The sequence below is a fragment of the Melanotaenia boesemani genome, chromosome 21, assembly GCF_017639745.1.
Source record: "Melanotaenia boesemani isolate fMelBoe1 chromosome 21, fMelBoe1.pri, whole genome shotgun sequence".
Taxonomy (NCBI): domain Eukaryota; kingdom Metazoa; phylum Chordata; class Actinopteri; order Atheriniformes; family Melanotaeniidae; genus Melanotaenia; species Melanotaenia boesemani.
Window position 1 is genome coordinate 5,321,475 of NC_055702.1, and position 23,301 is coordinate 5,344,775.

The following is a 23,301-nucleotide window of genomic DNA, read 5'->3' on the forward strand; positions in this document are numbered from 1 at the left end:
TAAGAAATCTGCTCACCATTTAACTAGCATATTAGCTGGTGCATAAGATAAATGCCACACTTAGATCCAGATACGACAGCAGCATACTTACACCATCTCAACTGTATAGTTGATATAAACACAACACTGTTGTTTGGATGCCAAGCAACAAGGTGGTCTTGATTTGGTAAATGAAGTCGCTGACTCTGTCATCTTCAATAATGACCAAATAAATATTGACTACTTTCACATCACAGTTGTTTTAAGGTGATACCCTATCCTCCCACCAGTAAGTGTTTTTTTATTCCATTTGAGAAATATACCTCACCCTCATCACCTCTGACGAGCTGACAGGAAGAGGAGCAGACCTACTATTAAGAGAATTGCTGATGAGCAAGAGTGCATGCTAAATTTTGTTGCTTAAATCCATTTAATTTGACATATCCAAAAACATATTATTCACTGGCATATTCATTTGAAATATGCCAGTCTCATTCACAATCCTTATTTGCTCTAATCAAAATACAACTATTTCTGTGATATACTTTTTACATCTTGTCTTTTTTCCACTCTACTTAGGTGACACTTCAGGCCATTTCCAGTGCTAAGAACATTTTTCATAGATAATCTGCTGTATTACATGTGTGTGAAAGGGTACCTACAGGCAATGTCCAGGTCTGATTCTGCAGACATTTTCAAGAGTTCTTGTAAGAAACACTTACTAATTATTAATTACTTACTAATTCTTACCGAAGACAGACATTGACCAAATGTCAACATACAAATACTCCACGTTCAAGACATAATCAAACTCAGGGCTTAATACTACAGTTAGATCTCACTGAATGTGTGTACTAGTGAGTGTGGACACTATTTATGTTCTACAATCAATTCTCACATTCATATGTCTATATTTGAATCATTTGGAGTAAATATGTGGTAACTGCACAAATAGTACAGTGGGAAGTAAATATACTATCAGGATTTTGTCTTAATTAACAATTTTTTCCACCTGCCATAGTTTACTATGCTTATATTTTTGTGTCTATGTTCAAACAACAGGAGTTCCCCGCATTTTTAAAACTAAAGGCATCTCACTCTGTCAAATGTACAGTAATAAATATGGTTATGAAATAAGTAATGACATAAGTAAATTACACAATAAGTAGCTGCATGAGTTCAACTTGGACTAATATGTTTGTCCCTGAGATCACCTCACATCAATTCAACACACCTAGATTTAACCAGGTAAAGTTGCTAGCAGATATAGAGCATTTAAAGTAGATTACACAGGCCAAGTGGCATTAAAATACACAGTACCTTGTATAAAACAGACCACATGGGCTTTAATTAATAATAATATGACTGAAAATATTTAATACATAAGATAGATGGATAGTGGGATCAATTAACGTAATTTGTTTTGACTGATAACTAAATTTTCTAGAATATAGGTACTGACAAACTTATAATACTATTGTAGCATGTATATGTATTTAGCGTCTGCTAAATGACTGTAGAATAGAAAAGTGGCAATTTCAGCTTGGGTCGCATGGCACTCTAAAAGTGTATTCCATAGTGTAGGCAATTGATTGTAGGCAGTGATTTTCCAAACACATTAAGTATTTGTACTAAGTATCAGATCAGTATAGTCAATACCAGCCAGAATTTTACTTGGTATCTCATCAATAGGAAACCTGGAGTATACATATCACTAATGTATACAAAGCAATAACTTCTTACCTGTCTGTGGTGTGAGACACAGATCTTCTGTGCTTTCTACTTCCAGGATGAAGAAATTAGGATCCCTTCCACATATTCTGAGTAAGTGAAAAAGAGAAATAGATGGGGATTTAACTATTGAAATTAAATAAGCAACTGCATATCACATCTACAAACTAATGAAGCAAGCTACAGGGTTTTCCACACTGGAAAACCACGAGGCAATGGTCGTCTTCAGTAGGCTTCACAAGCTCAATCAGCATTATTAGATATACAATAAATAAATAAATAAATCACACAGTATGGGATTAACTGATACATCACGTTACGAAAGAAGCAGTAACATAGCTACTGCTTTTCACAGCCAAGGTTCAATCGGCTTTATTAGATATACAATATATATATATATATGTATTTTAAAAAAATCACACTGTATGGGATTAACTCATACATCACGTTTCGAAAGAAGCAGTGACATAGCTACTGCTTTAAGCTAGGGCTAGTAAACTACTGCTATAGCTAGTGTATGTGGCTGTGTTTGGGTGGCTAATCTTGCAGCAGTAATGAAGAAAAACAACTCCGTAGAGCAGCTCTAAATGAGCAGCTCCAACTTGCATTTGCTGCAGTCGCCCACAGGAAGATGTTAGGAATTCTGCAGCACGCGCTCAGTCTAAAAGCCGGTGATCGAGCGCGCGCCGGGCCTCAAATCATTCAATCTATGCTCTTGTAAATGTTGTTCACTGTGGCTAGTTGTCGCCACATGGGCTTGAAAATCATTTCCCACATTAATAGATACATTCTTTATTCAGTGGATCTGTGCGCATCGGTTGTGCAGATCATGTGAAACATAAATCGACTTTTCATTACCAACTGAAAGTGGTAATGATACGACAAGCTCGTAACAGTGTCCATCATAAAAAAATAAATACATAAATTTTAAAAGAAAAAAAGAAAACAGTTAAGCGGTTAACGCCTAACGTTGCCGGTTTGGCTAGTGTGGTTAGCTAGCTAACATTAGCCTCTACAACAACACTGGTTGTGTGGCACGAAAGGGAAAGCCTGCTGCTAACTAGCAAGCTAGAAGAGTTAGTAGGGTGCGATCATTTGATGCGCAGGCGCCCATCCCTCTCGCTGTTATGTAATGCTTCAGCTTCAAAGCTACCCCTTCATGCAGACAGATTTACTAAATTACTACACAGCGAGACAAAAACGTCTAAAAAGTCGCATTAAAACCCGCTTCTGCTTGTACTACAGAAGGGGACAATCGCTAGTGACGTCATTGCGTGGGGTCAAATCTCTTTAAAAAAATTTATTAATTAAAATAATTCCGTTTCAGGCACGTAGAACAGCATCTTTTTATATAAACACACAAAATATTAGAAAGCAATGTTATAAAGTTTCATATAAATTTTGCAATTATTATACGGGGGAATTAAGGGGGCCCGCCATGTCATGGCCGATTCTTTGGAAGCGACGTTGCGGAAATTTGTTAGGTTAGAATTTATTTCTAATGCTATTCTGGGATTTGTTTGTGTTAATACTTTTCTATCCCGCCGTTCTGTCTTGGTTTATTGTATTGTCAGCAGACCATGAAGACAAGCTGCATCAAGTATACTGCCAACTCACATGCCGTCGGATTGTGCCCTTTTCCTAAGTCTGAGTCCCCCTCAAGTCCCCCCTTTACTTCCTCCTTAGCCCCCCTCCCTCCCAAGGCCGCCATCTTAAGTTCCCACCTACCTGAAATTTCCGACCGATTTTCTTTTACTAAATTCTCGTTGAAGGAGTCGTCATCCACGTAAGATCGTACTCAATCCGTAATGCCAGTGGTCCAAACTGTCTCCCGGTACCCAACGAGGTACCACTTGGTCTGTGGGAAGAAGTTAAAATACGGACCGGGAGAGACTGGGTTTCGGCGCAGAATGTAGCGGTCGCGGGGAGGAGACTTTACGCAGCGAAATGGTGGAGAACCACTGCTGCTGACAAAGTACAGAACACAGTGAAATCTCGCGAGATAACGTAAAGCGCGCCACTTGAAATGTGAACGTTTCTTATAGCATGAATGTATGTTATTAACCGGTGTTGTTTTGGCAATGAACGAAATATTTCATCTTTAATACCATTCGCTTACTTGAGAAAATACTTTAATACTGTTACTATCGTTACGGATATTCGCCGTATTTTATTATTTTTTTTTTTTAAAACGATAATAATGTGAATGTTAGAGCTCACAGAAGCAGTTCCCGTATTGTATCCTCAACCAATAATGAAATCTATTGGTTGAATTGGTGTGAGTTTGGCGTTTTACTGTTTTTATGGCTTTTGTTTGTGCACGTTTTATTTGGTATTATCTGTGAAGACAATAAAAAGATAGTTTTAAAAAGGGGAAAAGGGGTCTTTTACAGAGTTTTATCCCGGAGATGGGACTGATGTGGTTTAATTATGCCGCTTTTTTCCTACATGGTAAACTTGGGATAAAAGAGTATCGTACATTCCAAATAAATAGGATTTAACATTATAACCTTTCAGTTTGCTTAGATATGACATATTCTAATATAGTAATAATAGCAATTAAAGTGTGGATGTCTTAATGTGAATATGTAGCTCAGATATGTAAATTATTAAAGCTGAAGTTAAATAAAAATTTTAAACCAGTTTAAATGCCAAAATAACATGGGGAAAATTTACATTTTAAGATACAATTTTCAGATATTTTACAGAACATGAACTGAAATGAGTGATTGTATTATCTATAATAAATATTTTGACTAAATTCTTAAAATATTAAGAACAAAAGACCCACACAACAAAGTAAACAACAATTCATTTAATAATTATTCTTTGTTGTCTCTAGGGGAGGGTTTGAAAGGTATAAAATGGTCATATTAAAATAATTGACCCAGTCTTTTCCCTCTCAGGATACCCACTGTCTAGTTGCCTTTTGACACAAGTTCTTATAATTTTTTTTTTCCGGTTCTTCAACAGATGTCCCACTTGTTCTTGTATATAACTTATATTTGTTGATGAAACAACTTGACAGCTCAATGTACAAGGCTCCCGTAGTCCCAAAAGATAGCACAAAACCAGTGACACAGGCCAACCTCGTTCTCAGCTTAGTAGTTGTAGATCAGTTCCTTAGAAGAGACCAGAGGTTGCAATGGATGTGGCTTGATGTTCACAAGCTTTTAAAAAGTTTTCTGTGAAGCAAGCCTTTTGCATTACTTGAGACATTACTACCTGGGGAGAGAGTGCTGGTTGATACCCGAAACAATGACAAATAACATAACAGTGAATATATTTATTATTATAGAAGATAATTAATGTTAAGAATAATAATTACAAAGGCAATTTCTCTAGACTACTATAATCTGGTCCTGCTCATATAGTCAAGAGGAGACTGGGAAACAGTTACAGGAAGCTCTAAAACACTGTGTTCACTCACACAGTGTAAAACAGTTCATTTCACCATTCATCCATAGAAAACAAAAATGAGCCAAACAAGGTTGAATCTCATTAACAGTAAAGTTGAGGGTTTGGAGTTAAATATTTGGGTATAGCAGGAAACTGAGGTACGATGCTCACCGATCTTAATTAAATGGTCTCATAAGTAATATTTTGCAATGACAGACAAAAAACAAAAAAGAAAAAGCACCACTTGTCCGATGTATTTCTAAAACCCCCATCCACATTACCTAACTAATGTCAAAGAGGGCATTAAAATATACCACGAGTTAACCAAGCAGAGGATGAAACCCGGACATGTCTTCAATGTGTACATCCTTCCGGAAGTCATTACCAGTCCACCCAAATGCTTGTGTAAAAGCATGAATCATAATTGACCTGATAAATGAAAAAGCTGTCCCCTCTGCTTCTTCCTGCAGCTTTCAAAACTGAGCACTGTAATAACCAATAGCCATTATAAAATTCAAAATAAATCACCAAGGATGCACATAAATCATGTACCTTTAAATTGCACTGATAGAACCATTGGGCATATTCAGAGTCTTGTATTTCCCTCCCTACCATCACCTCCAGCCAGTCACAATTACTCTTTTAATGTCTTTTTTTTTCTTGTTTTTATTTTTGTTTGTGTGAAGACTGGAGCTGGTTTGGTTGTGTATCTGGGAAGGCAGGGGTTTTAGTAGTCTGCGAGAGGAAAAGGGGGCAGGTTGAGAGCAGCACAGTGATCCTGACATTTCCCTTAATCTCCTCCAGTGTTGTCCGTGTACTATCTGGACTCCCCATCTTTGTGGGCGCTGTACAATGTCAGCTCACCTGGCCCTCCAAGTCTTGAACTGCGGGGAGGCGTGGACGACCGGCTGGTGATGGACGGAATGAGTGGAGGCGGTGCCCCCACTGACAGCGCTCCTACTAAGCCTGCAGTGGTCTTTGCAAGGATTCCATTGGGCAAGTGGTGTGGATTGATAGGACCGAGACGAGAGTAGAGGCCTGCGTGGTGCGGGGAAGCAGTGGCTCCTGAAGAGAGCGGGTGGGAGAGAAGGCCAGGGTGGAGCTGCTCCAGATGAGCGGCAGTAGCAGCATGAGAGGGGCTCGAGAGGTGAGAGCCAGGTGGGAGGTGTGGATGCATCCCAAAGTAGCGAACCCGCTCAAAGTCTTCCCTCAAGATTTGGGCTCGCTGCTCCTCATCCATCAACCCGCCACCAGGGGGTCCAAGCTGAGGAGGGCGGTCAAAGTGATGGGCCATCAGGCCAAACTCTGGGCGAACAGCGGAGACGGCAGCAGAGGTAGAAGTTGGAGGCTGTTGAGGGGTGGCAGCGGCTGCTGCAGCTACAGCTGCAGCCCTTTCTGCCTCTAGAAACCGCTGTTGTTGGAGCAGCCGAGCCAGATGTGGATCAGATCGCAGGGCTAGGTGTGGATCTGACCTAAGTGCCAAAGCCTCTCTACGATGCTGATGTTGTTGATGAACTGCCAGCTCCCTCCAGGGGTCCCAGGTGAAGCTATGTGGACCCTGTGGTGGCCCTTGTGGAGGACCATGTGAAAAACGTTCTCCAGCTGGACCTATTACCAGCCCTGTAGCACCTCCTGTACCCCCTAGGTATGCCTCAATGGCTCTTGAACGTTCCAGCAGAGCAAGGTGTTGATGGGAAGGAGGGTTTGGGGTCGGTGGTGGGAGTGAAACAACAGGAGTGGGAGTCAGTGATAAAGAGGAAGACGGGGTACCAGAGCTAGGGTGGTGTGGATGGCTGCTGGGGCGGTCAAAGCTGTGGCTGGGTGGTGGTGGAGGAAGGGTAATTGGTATGTGCTCTGGCTCCTCTTTCCGCTCCTCTTTGACTTTAACTGGTGGTAGAAGCAGTGGAGGTTTGGAGACAGGCGTTGTGGTGCGGTCAGACTTCTTGGCCTGAGACAAAGACGCAACAGAGGAAGAAGCTGCAGAAGAAGCTGGGAGGTTATTCTCTCTTTGGGAGTGTGAGTGGTCATTGTGGTGGCTGTGTGCTGTCTGGGCCTGCGAGCGGGGGTAAAGGTCCAAAGGAGATGGGGCTGAGCGGTTGGAGGGTGGGGGAGTAGTGAGCACAGATGATGAGGAAGACCGTGGTCTGTCCCTGTCTGCTACTAAGGATGAAGGGCCAAGAGGACCCCCCCTTGAAGATAATGTTGGCACTGGCCTCTTGTCTCCATCTCTGTCTCGCTCACGGTCTCTGTCTCTATTTAAACTGCGTGTCAGGTCCTCAATAGGCCCACTGTTCCCCCCGAGGGAGCTGCTGTGGCCATTTATGTGGGAGACTGGGGGGCTATTGCGTGGCTTGAAGGAAGGGGCAACAGGTGACATTCTCACAGGTGGTCGGCCATACAGCATATTGTCTCTGCAATACAAAAAGTGCACACATTCTTCAAACTGGGATGCATTTATAGCAATTAGAAACAAAATCTGTACATTGTTTCTTTGCAAAAAGTCCTCATTATTTTAATTACTAAATAATAATGGCATTTAAAACTAAAAAATATATAAAAATTGGTTCTAAATAAAAAAGTCTGTATTTAAATTCTTTGAATATCATACCTGTCCTTTTCATCCTTGATGTGGAGGATGTCTCTTCTCTCTCCATCCTTCCCTCGATCCCTCTCATCCCTCTTGTCTGCTCCTTTAGCCCAGCTGGGGCCTGCAGGGAGCCCAGAAGGACCACCATGTAGACGGCTCCACGCATCGTGATGGTTGGAGGTGGACAAGCCCCCAACCACACTGGCGGGTGGTTCTTTAGGACCAAACATGGAGCCAGCTGCAGAAAGAAATTTTGTAGTTAATATAAAAAAAGTACTGTAGTAGTTCACACATAGCAGTAAAGTTAACTCTTTTCCACCTTAAACTTATACATGTTAAATTTTAAAAACAAGCTTAAAATGAGGTTTTGTTGTTATATGATCGTAGTAAGTAAGGTCATGAAGAATCAGCTAAAGTGAAAAGTAATTTTAACTGTAAACATGCTCCTATTGCTTGAGTACAATCATCTATGACAAATAAAAGGAGCATCTACAAACAAAGGGTTGTCCTTGTGAAATAACTGAACTTATTGCAATCCTTCGGCTGACGTTTTTTTAGCACTGGGTACTTTTATTAACTTTCCAAGCTTAGTCTAGTTGATCAAACACAACTAAACGATGGGACAACTTCCCAACCGACCATGTTTCTATCCCGTTTGACAAATGTTTAAGGCAAGCTTTCAAGGTGCACTCTTATTTGGACTGTATCCGGATTTTGTGGCTACTGGAATTAATGCATACAACCTTGAACTCGTGTATCAATGACAAAATCCAGCACAGCCATTCACAGCATGTCTCTGTGACAGCTGAGCTGTAGCTGTGTTATGAGACAAGAGAGAAAAGCATTAAGAGGGGAAAAAAGCATTGAGAGAGAGAAACACACGCCACGGGCAAAGACAACAAAGTAGGGATGAAAAACGTTAATTCTGATTAGGGGCGTAACATCTAAGCAAAGCGTTCGGTACTAAAAGTTTTGTTGCTATTATCTCAAATGATGAGTCCTAGCGCAAGCTGACACCCAGAATATATTGGGACTGCACCTGTTATCTCAAAGTTTATGTTGACCAAAAACTTCACTCTAAATGCACAATTTAATCTGCCTTTGAGCAGCAAGGAACCGATTTCTCTGCTTGTCCTCACTGTAATCAAACAGCCAGCTTGTGGTTCTCACACCAAACACACATTCCTCTTGTTGGGATTCTTTTTCATTTAAAATGCCAACACAGAAATGGTCTTTTCAGTATTTTAAAAGACTGAATTTTCTTTGTTAAGATACAGATTGGCAGCCACACAATGCAGGCTTCACTTTGATAAGTAAAGCCAGATGGAGGTAAATAAAGGCTCTGTAATATCTCTACAGATCTTTCAGAACCCAACTTTGGTTCTCTACACTGGTGAAGGCAGAAATTAACCAGCTATGAATGTGAAGATGTGAAGGTTGATTTTTTTTTTTTGGAAGTAATCACCATCCCATTTCCTCTTCTCAGTATTTTTGACAGTTGCTCTGAGAAGTTCACCGCCTAAGTTTATAGGCTGTATAAGTATAAAAGAGAAGTAGCTGTGTATTAGTACATAAATTAAACAGTAATCTAGGATTTTATTGACAAAAATTCAATTTTTCATAAGATCTAATGGGATTCTTCAACTTTTGTAAAAATGTATCATGTGGAAACAAATGCAGGAAAATACAATCAATGTGTTTAATTTTCATCATCATCAAGCTTTAATTGGCAGAAACAATCAGGAAAGATGCGACCCAACAAGCCACAATGCTTATCATCCTCTCTCGTCAGCAGAGAAATTATAAGTGCGAAACCAAACTTTAATCATTTAACGCAGCTTTGTTAATTTATAATACAAAATAAAATGAATTTGTTTAGTGAGAGCAAAGGTTGTTTCCTTGGACATGTTTTCTGCTTTTTCCTTTGACTAAAAATCAAATCACTTTCTCTACATCAGCATTTATTCAGATTCATTAGACCCCAAATAACATTTTGAACAAGTGACCACACTCATTCCTGCATTAATTCTGTAGAGTTTTATGAAAACATGGCTTAAAGGATCGACTCAGGTTTAATTTTTTTTTTATCTGTCTTAAAACCGTGCTCACAATGCCACATATACACTATATTGCCAGAAGTACTGGCTCACCTGCCTTGACTCTCATATGAACTTAACAGACATTACATTCTTAATAAAATGAGCTTAATATGACGTTGGCCCACCCTCTGCAGCTTCAACTCTTCTGGAAAGGCTTTCCACAAGGTTTAGGAGTGTGTTTATAGGAATTTTTGACCATTCGGCCTGGCTCTCAGCTCCGCACTAATTCATCCCAAAGGTGTTCTATCGTGTTGAAGTGAGAACTCTGGAGGCCAATCAAGTTCATCCACACTAAACTCACTCACCCTTGTCTTTATGGACATTGCTTTGTGCACTGGTGCACAGTGATGTTGGAACAGGAAAGGGCCATTCTTAAACTGTTCCCACAAAGTTGGGAGCATGGAATTGTCCAAAATCTCTTGGCATGCAGAAGCATTCAGAGTTTCTGTCACTGGAACTAAGGGGCCAAACCCAGCTCCTGAAAAACAACCTCAAGCCATAATCCCCCCTCCACCAAACTTTAAACTTGACAGTGCAGTCAGACAAGTACCGTTTTCCTGGCAACTGCATTACCCAGACTCTTCCATCAGATCGCCAGATGGTGAAGCGCGATTCATCACTCCAGAGAACACGGAATGGAATTGGAGTGAGGAAATTTTACGACTGGACTTGTTGCACAGGTGGCATCCTATCACAGTATCACGCTGGAATTCACTGAGCTCCTGAGAGCGACCCGCTCCTTCACAAATGTTTGTAGAAACAGTCTGCATGCCTCAATGCTTTATTTTTATACACCTGTGGCCATGGAAGTGATTGGAACACCTGCTCTCAACTTTTTGGATGGGTGAGTGAATACTTATGGCAATATAGTGTGCATCCTGGCTGCTGTAATAATTGCTGCTGTTCATGTGACCATCAAGTGACTCCCCACTAGTATGAATACTAAGCTTGGCAACATGACGTTGCAGTGACTGATTGGTATGATATGCAATAAGTATACTGACAAAGTACTGTTTCTGTCATTATTCTACTTCTACAGTGTGTTTAGGATATGGTAGGGGAGACATTCAAACAACAGTAGAGATACGTCCACACACAAGATAGATAAAAATATCTCAACAAAGATGAGCGGAAGCAAGGCACCTAGGTACATATCTATTCCTCTTTTAGTAGGTGATAAGGATTTAGCTTTCTGATAATGCTACAATGATGATAATTACTGCAGCAGTAAGTGGTAAGCTCTGCACTGGGGAAGCGAAAAAAAAAAAATAAAGTGAGAAAAACCACAAACACATTTCTAAGTGTCTTCAGCCGTCTAAGTTAACCAAAAGGAGGAAAAGTATTCTTCAAAGCTACAGAAAATGTCCATCAATGCACTTTGTCAAAGACATGATAGAAGTTTAATTCAAGTTTGTCAAAACAAAGAAGTCAAAAAATGCTTGATTATATTTGTGAACAACTCTATGGTCACTTACCTTATGGTGACACATACTGCAGTAACCATGTCTGATCAGTATATCTCACTAACATTTTAACATACTGATAAGATTTCAAACACATAAGACAAAAATTTAACTGTTACTGTATTTGACTAGTTTAACAATGCAAATGCCATAGCTGGCTGTCTGGTATTGAAGCCATTTGTCTTTTCTATTTTTCATAGAGTTCCCAGAAAAATGAATCACACCCCTGGGAGTCCCCCTGGGAAAGGGGATTGAATCATTTTGTAGCTATCCCAGTCCATGTTGACTAGATTACATGTCTGCCAATATCTTTTGACACCTCTAATTTATCTAGTCATAATTTCAGAAAGAGTAGCAAATGCCTCACTGTCATTAACTCCAACTTAGGCAATGCACGTGTTAAAAGGAACTGGAGTCAAATCCAGTAATTTTAAAAAACTTTTTTACAGTCTGTACTGCATAGAAACAGCACAGCTAATGTTCTGGTGATGTAATGACAGAGTTATGCAGGCAGGGTAAAGACATGCATGTGATTTTACCGAATAGACTTTTATTTTAACTTCCCATGAACTTCAGAAATGCATTTTGGTACTTATTGCCAATTCTGTACCACAATTCTTGTGTGGAAGCATGTTAGGTAGGGATCACTTCATGGCCAGTGTACAGGAGAAGAATGATTACAGTAACCAATCAGATCAAAAGTTTAAAAGAGGACAGCTTAGCTGGGAGCGACAACACAGAGAAATCAGTCAAAGACAATAAAACTCAACTTTAAAACCTCCCACAAGGTACTGTGGGGCACTGGACCAGCAAACACATCCAGTTCCAGTTAATTCTTTAATGTTTAATACATTGGACACTGGACAGTACATCAGGCATGTATAATGGATGAGGTGAGCTTCTGTTGGGATTAAGTTGCATTTTTTACAGTGTCACTTAATTTAAAATAAACAACAACATCACATAACAGTATGTTATAACACTGAGCGCACCATTCTGAAAGTGCAGCTGCATCCAGTACGGACTTGTGCTGAGCTTAATGTGATAAATAAATCAATTCACTTGTTCGACCTGGGTGCTTGCTCAGACATGAAACAGACATGTACTGAAGGCTAAGATTAACAGAAAGGAGTGCATGTCTGAATAAAGCTGCTGAACTGTATTGTGAACAATTGTGCAGTGTTTTGGTTTTGATAAGCCTGGATCAATTACTCTAACTGCACTGGATCAGATTTTACCGTCTTTGCCACACCTGAAGCCCCCACCTGTGCTGTTTCTTTGTCTGGAAATCCACTTCTGCTCAACTTATATGGCATGTACAAGATATTAACGCAGATTTTAAAAATCTTAACCTATCCTTAGAGGTTTGTGTTTTAAAAGTATAAATGCTGTAAAACTGACCCAGTGTTGGGCTGCCAAGTCCTCCAAAGGCACCAGAACCCAGGGCTCCCAGTGGAGTAAAGGGTGGGGATCGGCCATACGGATCTATAACACAAACATCAGACAGACTTTGTAGATACACACTTTCATAAAACTTCACAGAATTGTTCTTACTGATATTTAAATGTGAACAGTTGGGAAAGATTTATTATTTAATATTGCTTTAATATTTGAAGTCCAGCTCAAATATATAAATATTACATTTTAAGCTTCTCTCACCCAAATGGGCATTCGGTGGAAGGAAAGAGGAGTGTGGCACTGATGGAGAGATAAAAGGTGCTGAGGACGGATTAACTGCACCTGAGGGAAAGAAGCAGTAAAATAAAGAATAAAAAAAAATATCTCAAGTAAGCAAATCAAGCAAACATTACACCTAATGAAAGCTTTGGTTTAAAAAGCACTGTCATGTGAGCAGTTGAGTCTCTGGGATACAGGAGCTGAGAAGATGAAAAGCCACATCGTGATCAGTGGCAAGTGAGACAGGGTCGAGTTCTTTAAGACAAAACACGAACTGAAAGAGTAGAAAAGTAAACAAATCAACAGCACTGACTTGACAGCTTCAATACTATCCTGTTATGTAGTGAATTAGCTAGAAAATTATATATATTTTTTATGTTGATAGTCATTTACTGAAATGTCCACGATGGACTGGCGACCTGTCCAAAGTGCACCCTGCCTCCTGCCTGCTAATAGCTGAAACAGGCTCCAGCTTCCCTGAGACTAAGCGGTGTCTCTATCTATATCTCTCTCTATATATACATATATATATATAGATATAGATAGAGACAGAGATAGAGACAGAGAGAAAGAAAGAGAGAAAGAGAGAAAGAGAGAAAGAGAGAAAGAGAGAAAGAAAGAAAGAGAGAAAGAAAGAGAGAAAGAAAGAGAGAAAGAAAGAGAGAAAGAAAGAAAGAAAGAAAGAAAGAAAGAAAGAAAGAAAGAAAGAAAGAAAGAAAGAAAGAAAGAAAGAAAGAAAGAAAGAAAGAAAGAAAGAAAGAAAGAAAGAAAGAAAGAAAGAAAGAAAGAAAGAAAGAAAGGTTGAGGCATGCACCTGTGGCTGAGAACAGACTGGGAGGTCTGGTCAAGTCGTGAGTTGGAGGCAGGGCTCCTCCCATGGGTCCCAGTTGGCCTAGTCCCCCAGGTCCTGGAAAACGGGCCAGCAGGTCGCTACGGAAGTCTAGCTTGTGAGGATCGGCCTGCATCAGCTGAAAAATTAGCTATACAGTTAATATTCTGAACAAAAAGGTCACAATTTAACTTTCCAAATTATTTACTCAAACACTTACTTTAACTTTTTTCTGATGGCTTAGAATCATCCAGGCCACATATACATGCATAGCACACCACTTTCCTGGTTTCTGCAGAGAAAAATAGAGATAAATATATTTGTAAAAAGACATTTTACATGTTACTAAATATCACTTTCACAACTTTAAAGCCTTTGCACACAGAGTTAGGTGATCTTCCTGTAGTTCAGAAATATCTTGTCTGGCCTTTACACAAGGTTGGGATTTTGCATCTGGAGATAAGGTTACACACTATGGCCCAGTATATGTTTGAATATACACACACAGAGTGGAAAAGAAGCAAGTAGAAATACAAGAAAAGAACAACCACATACATTACACACAGAGTAATTTCTGTGTATGAAATATCTAACTGGGTGTGCAAGGGCAAAGAAAAGACCAGCAGCAGTCAAGATTACAAGTGAGATTAGTGCAAAGAGTGAGTGAAGCAGTGAGACAGTATAGCAGGCTAAAGGGCTTAAAAGACCCAAAGGATTCAGAAATATCTGTTTTTGCTTACATTACTGATTTTCAACGATGTCCCAAATGGATCAGTTAGCTACAAGAAAAACAGAAGTGTAAAACCACTTTTAATCCACATATCTCACGCTTTAAAAAGGTAAAGTTTTGCACTCTTTAATGCACTGACTAGGCCCATGTTGATGTTGCAGCACGTCCTAGCCTAGATTGGCAATGCATATCAGCATATTTACAGACAAACTTTAAGATGGCATATATTAAGTTAATATCTCCCTTACCCTGGGGTCTTTGGGCTGCAGGTGGTGAGGCACAACTCCAAGTCGTGCTGTTAAATCAGGACCCGTTCCCTGAGGGACAAGAGGCTGTCACACACACCACAACACATGAGCCACAACCTACTGACATTATAGTCTCTGTTTCAATGTCATTTTTACTTAGTTTGTGTAACTGATTTGTGGCATTCAGCCTGTTAGAGGGTCAGTACTCTTTAGTAAATTATTTGTAATGCTCATAACGTATCATTACCCAACATGCTAAACATTTCAGTGTGTGAAATCAAATAAACAGGCTACCAATAATGCAGGGTAGTGTGAGATATATCGAACAAACTGAAGAAAAAGAATTCTTACTCACCTTTGGCTGAAATGCTCCTTGCAAAGAGCTGAAAGGCCCGGTGGGAGGAATCACAGGTTGAATACTCGGCACTGAGGGCGGTGGGTATTGTGGGAAGAACTGACACACACAACACAGTGATCAACCAAAAAATTAAGTTATCGCTGCTTAGTAAAATATAGAAATAGAATGAAATTAAAAGGTCCAAGATTTGGATTTATTTTTATATTATCCCGAGCTAAATAATTGGTAAAAATCATTCAGGAAACTTACAGGATGTCGGTACAGCCCATCCATTTTTCCTGGATACTTATCAAACTGAAGAACAAAAGCAGTCGGTAGGTTAAAACATCCAATATAAAGCAAAACGTGGCCGGCATGCCGGCCACACCACAGCATCAAGCAGAACACAGGTGTTCAGCACAACAGCAGAGTGCCTCACCATAGGCGGCGCAGTAGCTGTGGGGTGCAGGAAGGGTGTGAAGTGTTGGTGCGTGTGCGTGTGTTGGTGCTGGTGGTTGTGCTGATGGAACTGGAAGGCCAAAGGCTGGATGCTCGTTTGGTTCTGAGACGTCCGGCCTGATGAACCTGATGTAGAGCTCGATGCAGATGGTCCTCCAGGTGTGGAACGACCCGTTGCCGATGCATTGTTTTCAGCCCCTGGGACGCTGCGTCTGCCCTCGCGCTCTGAGGAAAAAAAGAATTGGGAGTTTAGGTTTTCAGACAGCAATTCATTAGTCATCAGGGGAGTGTGTGCAAGGATGAGAGACTGAAAAACATTTTCATTAAATCTGCAACAGATTGGCTATAAAACTGACTCAGTCAGACAAGGTAAAAGCTATAAAATGACTGATAAAACACACTGGCTATATACTTCAAGTAAAAGTCACTAGTGCAGCTTCTGCTTTATACAAAGAATGTAACACTTGCTGTACTAATACGATTAAGATCTGACTTTATTAAAATACAACTTCCTAAAAACCCAAGACAAACCCAACAACCACCACAGGAAGTTTTGTTTTTTCCTTCTTCTTCTTCAAACACATAAGTCATTGTGAAGAAATTAAACAGACAAAAAAAAACTGTCAGAGCAATGAAAAGTAACATTTCTTTGTCTTCTACCTGCTGCAGCTGAGTGGGCCGGAGCTTGTAGAAGAGGTGGAGGAGGAGGCAGGCCAGGTGAGGATGTGAACAAAGCCCCAGAGCTGGCTCGGGAGGGGGGTCTGAGGGGCCCTGAGGATCCTGAGCCCCGACTGTAGGGCAGAGACAAACTGGTGGAGGGAGTTGGGGGGCGCATAGTAGATGAGGAAGACGCAGATGAAGCAGATGATGGAGGTTTCGCTGGAGTGCCGTTCCTGAGAAGAAACACAAAGTAGAAAACATGCACATTTGTCATTTACCAAACAGAACAGCCAAAAACCACCCAAAACCGTGGCAAGAAACAGACCTGTTGTTGACTTTGTAGATGGGGTGAGATTGTCCAGGCAAAGTGATGAAGGGCTTAGGTTTGGAAAGTGGTGGGCTGCCGTTGTGGCGGTTGTTGTTGCCATTAATTGTGCTGGGTCGGGGTACCGTGCCTGAGGCTGTGACCTCAGAATGGGAGGGGAGGCCAGGGAAGGAGACAGAAGAGGTAGAAGAAACAGAGTCTGGGAAGTGCATCTCCAAGCTCTTCTCTTGACTTCGCTCCAGACCAGATACGCGCGGGGTCACCATTAACCGTGAACAGCGGGCCGGTAGAGGCGGGCAGCTTTTGCTCATGGATGTACCCATGTTTGAAGGAGCAGGATCCACAACTGGAAAAGAAAAGGAGAATCAGTAAGCACACATTCTACTGCATTACCTCACTGGTCACATCAGGGAATATCCAGACTTTGTTAAGCAGACTGGGCAAGATGTGACAAATCTATGTTTAATATATGCCAGAAAGATATGCTGGAAACACCAAATATATATATTTATTTAATTTATTTATTTATATATTTTTGTAGAAAACGCAGTACCAAAACCTGGACGAGACTGTTTATGTCACAGACTGATAAAGCACATTTCATTTGAGGAGCAGAAGTCTTAGTTTACAGTCTTCTGTCCTAGTCTGGGAGGATCAACCCTCACTAATGACAATGTCTTTACACAATCACAAATTTTCTGTCCACACAGACTGTATGCACTACAAACATGCACACTGAGCATGACCCAGGAGAACAAAATAGAACTAATAGTCATCAGAAAGTCACTGTTTCATAAGAAATGTCTGAAAAAGAGAACTCTGTGGTCACTAACCATAAACTTTCATTACATCAGAACTTTTTTTTGCAAACTCTTACAGACATCGACCCTTTAAAAAAAAAAAAAAAAAAAAAAGTACAAACGCTTTATTGGCCAAAACGTAAGAGATTTTGAGGATTTTTCACCAATTCCTATACGAGTACACTAAAAAAAAGAAAAACATAATAAATTTAACAAGAGGTTCCTGGAAATGTGGCTTCACTCCAGTATCCCACACTTTTATCACTAGTGAAAAAAGAAAACTTCTAAGCACACATGAAGTCCCTCAGTTACTTTATACTAAGCCTGGTTCAGATGTGATACCAAGCATTCAATCTTTACTGTGTGTGCTGTTTACTTCCACTGTATTTTTCTATTTTAAAATCCAGTTGAAAGACTGATTCAGCTCAGCTGTGCTACACACCTGGGTTCCCCAGTTTAATAATGGACACAAAAAAAGACAACAAAAAACAAAGCACAACCTTGGTCATTTACCCAAGTTACTTTAAGATCTAAATTAAACCAATGGAGACCAGTTAACTGACACATCACAACATCTTCATGAATATGCAGCAGAAGGAAAGTCGAATTTCTCAAACCTTTTCTAGTGCTGACTGTGAACACTGGATCCATCTCATTGTCAGAGGCCTACACGGGAAAACAAAACAAGTGATTGTTAATATATATTTTATGTCAAAAAGTGTGGACACGTTTAATCAGAATATTCTCATAATACCACACCAATTTTAACTGTGACAATTTTATGTATAAGCATTAGAAAACATTTGAGTTATTCAAAAATTCAGTAATGTTTTACTCGAAGCTCCTGCTGAAACTGTGATGAGCAATAAACTGTATTTAGTTAATCATCACCTAAGAAGAATAGCCTGCAAAGAACAATAACCATTTTAAAAGCAATTAATACACACCTTGTCACCTGCATCACTCTCAGTGTCACACTGAAAGAGTAGAAGAAAAATAACACATTCAGATTAACATTAATGGAAATACATGCAATTATTTTATTCAAATTTCAGGAAAGAAACTTACAATGTAACCAGTTTCCAAATGAGAACCCTAGAAAAAAAATATGAGATTCAGCAAGTTACAATTAGATTGTGATAGAAAAATATCTCATGCCGGGTTCTAAGGAATCATCCTACACTGCTTCCTTTATAAAATAATGAAAAATCATAGGTGTGAGACTGCAAACCAGTTTTACTTGCTAACTTTGAATAGCAGGATGTGCAAGTCATTAGCGCTACAGAACTTAAGATATAGTTGTTTGATTAAGAATTATCTTAAGATCTTACATGACTAGTAAAGTCAACCAAACATTAAAGCCATCATAAAGTTATGGGTGCACCTCTATCTTTCTTCTCTTGTTGTTATCCTTGATCCAGCAGCTGCTAGGGTAACTGTGTGGGGCTCCTTCCTCTGGCTCTGTCAGCGGCCCCCCACCATTTTCCTCTGGCCCCCTCTTCCCCTTGTTCCTCCTACCCGGCATATCAGTGCGCTGGCTAGGCTTCAGAGAACAGTCCATCTAATAAGAAAAGAATCAGATTTTTAACATCTGCAGATTATGTCAATATTTATGACTGAGGCTACAAATTAAATGCTGGTAAACATCTCGACAGACCAGTTTTATAGTTTCTACTGCAAGTGATCGCAAATGAATGATGCAATGGATTACAGCCTCGTGAAATTATCCCTCCAGCTCTTTTTGTGAGTACTCATTTACATGCCTCTTAGAAACTCATCATATTTACATTCATCATGGTTAGTTTAACTATAGTTTAGAGCTCAACTGGGTTATTTATTTGGACTACTGTCACTGACAAAGTGCATAGTAGCACCAGATAGGAATCAATTGACCAATTTATGGCAGGTTCTGCTTTATTAAGTGGCAGCTTGTTAGCTTGGCTTTTTCCAGTCATAGACCAAAACAATTCCCAAACAATTTGACATGCAACAAATCAGTGCCATGTCACGCAGTGTACAGAGCATCTATGTACATTTTACTCAAGTTTTATGTGGTTGGACACCATCCCATGTGATTTTTCTGTTACTGGTGCCTTCTTCTGTTTATCATGCAAAGCATCTACACTTGTTCACTGAGCCTGTATACAGTATGTAGGAGCAAATTTGAATCCTAACCCCATTCTTGGTTTTGTAAAGAAATTCGCAAATGAATACATGTATAAATATAAATTTATTACGACTTCACCTAGATTAAGATATCCACTTTTATTCAAACTAAAACTATTTTAACTTCCTTCTTTTAAATTTTGTGTAAACATTTGCACTGTTTTGTCAGTGTCGAGTTTGGCCTTTTTAGTCTCAAATAAAGAATTTAATCACAATATAGTAAAAATGAACTCAATGTATTAATCAAAGCCTGTAACAGAAATATGAAATAAGCTCTGAAGTTCCCATCTTGCTCCCAGAGAAAAAGTATTTATAGATTAATTTATGATGACAAAAGCTTGAGTTAAAAAAGTATGTTTGCACCACAAAATTATGTTTTGTTTTTTGTTTTTTTTCCTTGTTTATGTACAAATATTGCTTTCAGGGCACCCACAAATTACAATGTAAAAAATAAAATAAAAAGGAGAAAACAATATTACTATTTCATGTAACTGCTATGCTTAATAGATGCAACCCATCTGGTGGCTGGGGAAAGGGGGTTGATTAGGGTTTGTTTGTGTGTGTGTGTGTGTGTGTGTGTGTGTGTTTGCATGCTTGCATGCGTACGTGTTTGGCTTTATAAAGATAGACCTATGTTAAAAAATTGGTATAAGGAGATCTAATTCTTCAGTTTTGGAGAACAGCTACAGCCTGCTTGTTTCAAGTAACATGTACAGACGACTTCAAATCCATTTGTAAAAGACGGGACAGTCTATTTAAACAACATATGGAACTTAGGCACAGCTGGATTTCAATTCAATCATTATTTTAATAATGTAAAAATGTTATGTGGGCTACTTATTTACAGTTCTCTTGTGTATGATTATGTAATTGGTTGTTATCCCATGTGTTATCCTCTTTTATGAATATACTTTAGCTACTTAAATTCAGTTTTGTGAATATAATATTAAATTTGATTTGACTGGTAGCACAGATGGGTCTCTTGTATTGGACAAAATAACGGATGTGAGCTGGTAATGCAGAACAATTTAGGTAAGAAATTACCAGGGGAAGTTGCCACACTTCACAAATACTAACTAGTAAGTTGTAGCTGGTTCAGGATCAGCAGTCTTAGAGAGAACCAATCAGCTACCTTAAAATCCCCTAGTTAATTTGACTATAAAATCCAGTTGCCCAGGAAAACAGTGTGAGTGCATTTCTGTGAATGGGCAGCTTTACAGCATAACCATGAAAAAAGTATTTGTTTCTCCAGTCTAACACAAAAGGCACAAACAAATACCATCAGATTAAATTTGAATGCAGATTAACCAATATCAAGATATTATTTTCAATCTATTATACTACAGACTGGGCTCACATATACCTCTTTAAGTAATTACATACATAATACGTAATGTATATGTACAATGGACAAAAGCTCTAAATGTAGTGGGTACTTGCATGGCGTTTTAATTTGCCATCAACTGAGAAATATAGCTCACCTGAGCTATTAAACAAAAATATTAGACAAAGAGCCCTAATCCAAGCAGTTTGACAACAGGAGACCATTCAATAGGTAATGCACACTAATTATTTTACTTCCACTTTTACTAAAAAGCTATTAGGCAGCTCATCAACACCTTCCAGAATTAGAGCATGAATAATTGAGGTCTCTCCAGAAACCATCACAGAAATGCCTTGGGTTTGGGCCTCAGTGAATAGTTTTCTCTTCAGCCTTTCAAGCCTTTGGCTGGGGGATATGTGACATTATTTGACATGATGGAGAGGGGTAAACAGGTCAAAGACCAAATCAGTCATCTTTAGGCCTGCGATGCACAGGCCGTTCACTTCAAATAGATAAGAGAAGCATGCACACTGTCTGTCGTGCTGAACTACAAACTGATCGAATTACTGTTTCACACCTGTATGTAATGCAGTTTGATGAATGACAGCTGATAGTGTGTGTAAAAATGTCAAAAGACATTTACCTCCAGTGTCTCCAGGCTGATAAAACTCGCAATAGCGAAACCATCAATGATGTCCTCCTCGCAGGACACGGACTCTCTTTTCCTCCGACGTGGAGGCCTGTGTCTCCCAAAACCGGGCCGGCATTCTCTCCCACCGGGACCCAAGACACTGTTCGTACCGCAAGCCTCTCGATCGGAGCCCGAGGACAGGGATGTGGCCCGCTCCTCGGCCAGGTCCACTCTCCTCCGCCGCTCCCTGTCGCGCTGCGAACGCGACCGTCGACTCCGTCTGAATTCAGTGCTTCGGCTCGGGCCCTCCATGTTCAGATGTTACCTCTCTTTATAACTCCAATGGGACCAAAGGCACTTTATTCGAGTCCTGGTCCGGTGGAAGGCACCGAACTGCACAACAAAAATAAACCACCACACAGGCCCTCACAAGGAGCCCCTGTTAAAATGGCGTTACTGGAACCAGTGGCTATTATTTACCGTCCTCTGACAACAGTCTGCTGGCATCAGTGCCTTTCTTTCGGCGAAATTTTAGTGTCATTTCAATTAATCTAAACACAAACTTAAACCCACATGCGAACTTAAGACACCCACAATATAACACAGATGTCAGGACATAGCTGATGGTATCTCGTAGAAAGCTATTTGTTAGCTAGCGAGAACCGATGCACAGAAGTTAGTCGCATGTAAACAAAAAAGACAAGTCTTGGTGTGTAAGACACAGCAGGCCAAAATGTCTATATATAGAAAACTAAATAAAAATCACAACAATTCTACCATTCCTCAAAACATCAAACTTGGATTTTCTTTATTTCTGCACACGCTGACAAATTTATTAGCAAAACGATACGGTTAGCTAGTTAGCACGGCCAATAACCTATCTGACATTAACATAGCGGAGTCCGTGACATTCTTTTACATTAATTTGTAGTCTTTTTTTAGCTAATGTTGACGGCCACAGTGGATCAAACGTAATTTAGTCCGTAAAAAGAGCTGTCTATTTTTTTTTAAATAGAAAAGGCTACAGCTAGTTGACGTTAGGTCAGTGTTGCCTTCAGCCAATTAGCTCTTTCGGATAGCATGTACACGACTAACGTAATATATTACAATTTATCTGGACAACAACCTAACAATATAACGATATTCTTACAAAGTATCCAGAATGACAAACGAGACTGGGGGTAGCCTGGGAAGCCAATCAATATCCAGAAGCTAACAGAGCAAACGTTCCTCCTGTCGAGATGTTGATGGCCGTGGATGATGGTTGAATTCGTATCACATCAAAAGAAAGACGTAACGATAGCACTATGGCTAGCTAGTGCTAGCCAATCCAGCTGTTAGCCAGCTAAGCCACACGCAAGAATCCCTCAAGTTTTAAAGGAAACAAAATGCATAAACAAAATATTTTCAAAATGTTAATCCCGCACAGTAAAATAATATTTAGCTTCTTGGCCAACAGGTATCTTTTCGTTCTATCTCAATTAAATAAAAAAAAATCAAGGCCCAAATTTCAAAGCCGCGGTGTCGATTTCCAGGGTGTGGGCCGAGCCCCCGTTGGGCTGGGCAGCTCTTTCATACAGCCTGTGTAATCCAATGTTTAGAAGAAGTTGGATCGTAAGCCGTCGTTTCCGGTTTGCGATTTCTTAATTTAACTTAATCCAAAGTGCAAAAAACATAGAGAGAAACAGAACGGCTCCACTCCTTCTCCTTCACAAGTTTCCACTGAATTGAAAATTTATCATGAAAATGAGGGAGACAGAACCCTTGTCAGCCAAGCAGTGCATTGTGTGCGCTGCTCTTCTTCCTCAGTCATCAGGCAGCTTGTTTGGAGTACTGCTTGTGGGTACTGCCACCAAG

At 39.9% G+C, this 23,301-nt stretch overlaps 2 protein-coding genes across 6 annotated transcripts in view; both read right to left on the reverse strand.

Annotated features, from left to right (window-relative positions):
* Nucleotides 1-3,582, reverse strand: part of LOC121632638 (Snf2-related CREBBP activator protein) — a 33,620-nt gene extending 30,038 nt beyond the window's left edge. For all 3 annotated transcript variants that reach the window (XM_041974293.1, XM_041974292.1, XM_041974291.1), the window contains exons 1-2: nucleotides 3,439-3,582; nucleotides 1,723-1,799 (exon numbers count right to left, since the gene is read on the reverse strand). The gene's annotated coding sequence lies outside the window, so the exon portion shown is untranslated. The remainder of the gene's footprint in view (nucleotides 1-1,722; nucleotides 1,800-3,438) is intronic.
* A 928-nt stretch (nucleotides 3,583-4,510) lies between these two features.
* Nucleotides 4,511-23,236, reverse strand: fbrs (fibrosin). 3 transcript variants are annotated; one of them, XM_041973392.1, is made up of 18 exons: nucleotides 21,457-23,236; nucleotides 18,708-18,884; nucleotides 18,392-18,418; nucleotides 18,271-18,300; nucleotides 17,941-17,989; nucleotides 16,524-16,869; nucleotides 16,199-16,431; nucleotides 15,519-15,763; nucleotides 15,350-15,394; nucleotides 15,098-15,196; nucleotides 14,743-14,811; nucleotides 14,505-14,543; nucleotides 13,985-14,056; nucleotides 13,750-13,903; nucleotides 12,900-12,998; nucleotides 12,660-12,743; nucleotides 7,718-7,934; nucleotides 4,511-7,520 (listed from the first exon to the last, which is right to left on the reverse strand). In XM_041973392.1, the coding sequence occupies exons 1-18, from the start codon at nucleotides 21,754-21,756 to the stop codon at nucleotides 5,927-5,929; spliced, it is 3,879 nt and encodes a 1,292-aa protein (XP_041829326.1). In that variant the 5' UTR covers nucleotides 21,757-23,236; the 3' UTR covers nucleotides 4,511-5,926. The 3 variants fall into 3 exon arrangements, with proteins under 3 accessions (XP_041829326.1, XP_041829325.1, XP_041829327.1); XM_041973391.1 differs by having other exon boundaries at nucleotides 14,743-14,826; XM_041973393.1 differs by having other exon boundaries at nucleotides 12,918-12,998; nucleotides 14,743-14,826; nucleotides 21,457-23,235.
* Nucleotides 23,237-23,301: the final 65 nt, after the last annotated feature.